This window comes from Salvelinus alpinus, chromosome 6 (assembly GCF_045679555.1).
Source record: "Salvelinus alpinus chromosome 6, SLU_Salpinus.1, whole genome shotgun sequence".
NCBI classification, from domain to species: Eukaryota; Metazoa; Chordata; class Actinopteri; order Salmoniformes; family Salmonidae; genus Salvelinus; species Salvelinus alpinus.
The window spans coordinates 50,292,214-50,297,968 of record NC_092091.1 but is presented as its reverse complement, the minus strand read 5'-3'; the positions used below and the strand labels follow the sequence as shown (position 1 = coordinate 50,297,968).

The 5,755-nt window shown below is 41.8% G+C and overlaps 1 protein-coding gene across 1 annotated transcript; it reads right to left on the bottom strand.

Moving 5' to 3' along the window:
• Nucleotides 1–2,378: 2,378 nt before the first annotated feature.
• Nucleotides 2,379–4,965, bottom strand: LOC139577603 (transmembrane protein 11, mitochondrial-like). Its single transcript, XM_071404732.1, has 2 exons — nucleotides 4,809–4,965; nucleotides 2,379–3,387 (listed from the first exon to the last, which is right to left on the bottom strand). The coding sequence occupies exons 1-2, from the start codon at nucleotides 4,853–4,855 to the stop codon at nucleotides 2,871–2,873; spliced, it is 564 nt and encodes a 187-aa protein (XP_071260833.1). The 5' UTR covers nucleotides 4,856–4,965; the 3' UTR covers nucleotides 2,379–2,870.
• Nucleotides 4,966–5,755: the final 790 nt, after the last annotated feature.

Here is a 5,755-nt window from a genome sequence, read left to right as displayed (position 1 = left end):
CACAGTCACACCAAAGCGTCACCAAAGATGATGGATATACTGACAAGATACAGATCTCTCCGCCCTAACAATGGTAGTCGTTATCCACGAAACGGAACAGCAGGCTGTCCTTTCTCATTATACATCTCATTATTGTAATCCTGTTTTGAATATTCAATGAGGGTTATTGACGTCAACCGCCTGTATGCTACTACTAGGCTCATGTCATGAATATGCGTAGCCATCTCAGACAACGCTGAGAAAAGAAACACTTTATATCTAAGTTGCCGGGAAGTCACGTTTACTACTTATATCAGTACACTAGTAACAACTTAAGCATTAAGAAACTTCTATTTGATCAAATAAGCCATTCATATTTCTGTTGACCAATTTGACACTCATTGACCTCCATACAAAAACTCATTGCTTGGTGTGCGAAACAACAAAAATACGCCACCTGCTGGAGGGAGACAGATTTTCCACAGACATGGGCCTCTTTTCTCTGGTATCACACGATTCTCAACTGATGTCGACTCTCAAATTCATATCAAGATGATCCAAAGCTGGAGGTAATAATATAGCACAATTACTGTACATTTTGTAAGTATTTTAACTGCAGGCCCAACAAAGACATTGTTCATGGATGGGCATTGTTTAGTTTGTATAATATCTTGCAAAGCAGAAATGTGAAAGAAAACACAGGCAAACGGGGTATGTTGCCCTGTACTGATGATAGCCAAATACTTGGTCGGCTGGTTACATTTACAATGCAGTCATAATCAACACTTGCAAACCATTTCAAGCGTTGCAAACCATTTCAAGCGTTGCAAAGAATGACAATCAGGCCCCCATCAAGCTGCAAAACCTGACAATTTCAAATAATAAATACAATTGGTTAGAAACAATACAAATTAATATGGCTCTCTCATTGAAATTTCCAAAGGCCTACAACAGCTTATTAATTTACTAGTGAGACATTTAGAAAAAAAAATAATAATTTAAACTACGAATTACCATTTTCTTGTAACCCGGCCAAATCGAGTTACATGTATTTTACATCGCAAACGACCTGATTTTAATATTAAAAAACACCACAAGACTACTGGCATCATTTGGGAATCAGATCCATATACACCGAGCATCCTCAAATGGCAGCTTCATTAAATAGTACCCGCAAAACACCACTCTCAACGTCAACAGTGAAGAGGCGACTCAGGGATGCTGGCCTTCTAGGCAGTAAAAAAAAGGTCATATCTCAGACTGGCCAATAAAAAGAAACGATTAAGATGGGCAAAAGAACACAGACACTGGGCAGAGGAACTCTGCCTAGAAGGCCAGCATCCCGGAGTCGCCTCTTCACTGTTGACGTTGAGACTGGTGTTTTGCGGGTACTATTTAATGAAGCTGCCAGTTGAGGACTTGTGAGGCATCTGTTTCTCAAACTAGACACTAATGTACTTGTCCTCTTGCTCAGTTGTGCACTGGGGCCTCCCACTCTTTCTATTCTGGTTAGAGACAGTTTGCGCTGTTCTGTGAAGGTACAGTGTTGTACGAGATCTTCAGTTTCTTGGCAATTTCTCGCATGGAATAGCCTTCAAGACTAGACTGATGAGTTTCAGAAGACAGTCCTTTGTTTCTGGCCATTTTGAGCCTGTAATCAAACCCACAAATGCTGATGCTCCAGATACTCCAACTAGTCTTAAGGCCAGTTTTATTGCTCCTTTAATCAGAACAGTTTTCAGCTGTGCTAACATAATTGCAAAAGGGTTTTCTAATGATCAATTAGCCTTTTAAAATGACAGCTAATTCAAGTTTAACACATGCCGTCGGAACACAGGAGTGATGGTTGCTGATAATGGGCCTCTGTACGCCTATGTAGATATTCCAGAAAAGAAATCTGCTGTTTACAGCTACAATAGTCTACACTGTATTTCTGATCAATTTGATGTTATTTTAAAGGACAAAATTGTTTTGCTTTTCTTTCAAAACAAGGACATTTCTAAGTGACCTCAAACTTTTGAATGGTAGTGTATATGTTCCTTACATACACAACCCACTCCTACACTCACAGCAAGTCCCCATTAAGTGTAACAATCCCACAAAGAACTCCATTTGGACAGGCTTTTTACCAATGACTGCATGTGTGTAAAGGACAAGACAGAACAACACGATGGTGGCGATTCAACATGTAGAATAGTTGAGAAATGAATAAAGGCAATAGGACTTGCTGCGCATGGCTGCATTTGTGTTGGTCTGTCTTGTCCTTAACAACTTTGACTGGTGAGGGATGACCAAACAAGTATGTTTAAAGGTCTTGACTTTGTCTTTGTTCCAAAGAGTGACTAAACCTAGAAAGACAAAAATCTGAAAACAAAGATAGTCGCCTTTGTGATTCAAGACATGGTGTAGAATTTGTTTAATGAAAAAGAAAATACAGAAAGGAGAGTTTGAAATATCCTAATGTTTAATGAAAGGGTGACGTACTGATCAGCAAGAAAGGGGTACAGTAAAACTACAAGGAATAGACAAATGTTGGTAATACTTAAGTCTGTCCATTTCAACTGCAACACGATTCAGTCTATTTATTTTTACTTAGCTACCATTGTGCACTAACTTAGTGTATTGTGGGATACAGGGACAGGGAAGAGGCACAAGGGTTCCATATGGATAAGTGCACTGGTGATGTCACTTACAAGTAAAGAAAATGAGAAGGTAAAAATAATTCCTTCTAGATTTAACTATATCCCTCTGATCCATCAAACAGCCCAAAATTAAGCGCCCGCTCAAGTGGGGTGGGGGGGTTAGGGGCAAACCCTCAACTGTGCTCATGGCTTCCACTTGGTGGATTCTTTTCCCGTTATATATATTCTTAAAACCTCTTCCGAGTGTGCTCATACCGCGTAGAGTTCGTAGATCTTCTTGGCGCAGTAGGCCAGGGCGGCCAGCGCTATCGTGTTGTGGAGTCTCTTTCTGTGGATGTCGTCCCTGCGCACCAGCACCACTGGCGTGGAGGAGGTGAGTGTGTGCAGGGGCAGCCGCGAGAGTTTTTGGCTGTTGTACTCCACCTGGTACTTGCAGCAGGGATCGAACTGCCAGGAGATTCCATAGAGGGTGGAGCATGCCACGCTGAGGGCACCAGTGGGCAGTGCTACGTAGCGCGAGTACTCGGGCGGTAGCGAGAGCGGCGTCAGGAGGCAGGCGGTACCTGACAGCACGGCCATCTTGTGCAGGCAGTTGCCCACGGCGATCCAGCGGGCCGTCTCATCGCCAATGCGCGTGGGCTCGATCACAATGTACTTGTACTGTGACTCCAGTGCCTGCTCCAGCTCGTACTCAAACTGGTTCTGCGCGTTTTCCCCGTTGTAGATCTCATGAACGATGTAGCAGTCCGTTGCCGCCATCACTCCCCTGTGCACAGAGAGAGATTATAATAAATAGTAAGTTGATGGAAAAGATCATTATTTTCCAAGCTTCATAGCAATTGTGCAGCTTCGGGGCCTAAGGCAAGTGGTTGCACCATTTTTTTAACGATGTAGAGATCTATATATTGCCTAGCTCCCTTATCCTACCTCATTTGCACATGCTGTATATAGATTTTTCTACTGTATTATTGATTGTATGTTTGTTTATTCCATGTGTAACTCTGTGTTGTATGTGTCGAACTGCTTTGCTTTATCTTGGCCAGGTTGCAGTTGCAAATGAGAACTTGTTCTCAACTAGCCTACCTGGTTAAATAAAGGTGAAATAAAATATAAAAGATGAATACCACTTGTGAAGAAATAAGGGGAACTACTTTTTAAAATTGACAGTCCATGCATGACCTTGATATCAGATTACACAACAACTTTTTTCAGCACAATGTATGGTAAAAACAAGACACTTGTGTGTTACTTGTGCATGTTTGACATAAATAAGAGCTGTTGAATCAAAGGGAAAGTAGGGTATTTTCTCGCGTTTAAAATTCTCAGAGTTCACTCACTAGGCATCAGTCACTGTCAAGTTGCCTGTTAGTAATAAGCTATGGTATTAATGTTAACGTAGCTATGGGCAATAAACAATATGCGGGAGAAAACAAATGCAGCTATAACAAGTGGAAATAACACACGTGTAAAACTCGAATCCTTCACTTTGCAAACATTATGCCCCGCGCAAGAGTGCTAACTAGCTCCTAACAAGGTTCACACGGTTAGCTAAATAAGCCTGCGTTCGTAAATTCACCCTGGCTGAGCACACTCTGAGTCAGTCTGACACGCCAGAGCGAATTCTGAAAGCACCCGTCAAGTAGCTAACTACTGTTAGCTGGCTAACGTAAACAAAACTCTGGGTTAGCGAACATGTTGATCATTCACAACTGTTTAAACAATTCCAGTAACAGCTATATTAGTTGTTGTGCTGTATTGGACGCAGCTTGGCACAACGTCAGGTCATAACGTTACATTGGTTAACTCCACCGCTGTTTGGAAGCTTGTTGCTCTGAAAACTAACGTTAGCTAATACGTAAATTGCAAGCGGGGAGTAAACGTTGTTATACGACCGACATATTTGATATGAGCTAGTATATCTACTTTGTAACGTTACGGCATGTTTTCACACTATTTTAGTTGGGTGGCTAACCTATCCAGAACTTGATTTTGAAGCTTTGATGAACAGGCTAGCAAACATGCTAATCAAAACATCACATGAGCAGTTATGGAGGAAGCAATTCGGGAAAGTGACAGCTGCATTCAGCTTTTAAAAGCCATATGTTGGAATAGTGAATGTGTGGCGTATCATAACATAGACCTTGGACACAAATAGTCGTGATATGGCAATGATTGAGTATAACTGACCTCTCCCTGTTGACTTGGACACCGCGCCTCCTTCCCAACGACGCCATCTTGGAGAACCAACACACGACTGCTGTCGACGCAGTGCAAGCTAGGATATGTAGTGCAGGCTATACTTGCAATACACTGCGAGGACGACTTCATGTACTTTGTCGTACTACATTTTCCATAATTAATTTAATGCATGTAGGATGTACCACTCATTATTTACACCGTGTAAATGTAGAGGTCAGTTTAATTTACACTAGTACCTTTTGGCATAAACTGTAATGCAAAATGTGCTCAACACAAATGCGGTAAATGCTGCATACACAAATCATGTTCATGTCTTGTAACAGTTGGGAGATGACCAATCGCAAACAAGGACAACACTATGGGACTCGAGTAGGACAAACCATTCTATAGCCAGGTTGCGCTGCAGGTAAATTATTCCACTTGCTAATTCCCCTTATGGGCTACACTCAGGTAGCCTAGTGGTTAGAGCGTTGGCCCTGTAACCGAAAGTTTGCTGGATCGAATTCCCGAGCTGACAAGGTAAACATCTGTCGTTCTGCCCCCTGAACAAGGCAGTTAACCCACTGTTCCCCGGTAGACCGTCATTGTAAATAAGAATTTGTTCTTAATAACGGACTTGCCTAGTTAAAATTAAAAAAATAAAACACTCAAGCTTCATTGCAACTGACTGTCACACTGAAGTGGGTGTGATATTTACCTGCCTCGGGTTGGTATACTCGCCCATATTGTGTCCTGTCCTCTATCCAAGCTTCTCTAGTGAGTTGATCTCTGGTTTAAATCGCACACGTGGTGTAGAACTCTACACTTGGAAGTGTGTTGTAACCAAGCCAGTGTAAACCAAGGTAACATGTGCAATTCTTTAGCCTACTCCCTGCCTCCCTCTCCAATAGATTGATTTAATAAAGTGCACCTTTAAAATGTAATCACCTTGGTAT

Coding starts and splice junctions, on each gene's coding strand:
- LOC139577603 (XM_071404732.1), bottom strand. CDS start 4,855: ATGGCGTCGTTGGGAAGGAGGCGCGGTGTCCAAGTCAACAGGGAGAG. Junction 3,388..4,808: donor GTCCAAGTCAACAGGGAGAG/GTCAGTTATACT, acceptor CTCTGTGCACAG/GGGAGTGATGGCGGCAACGG.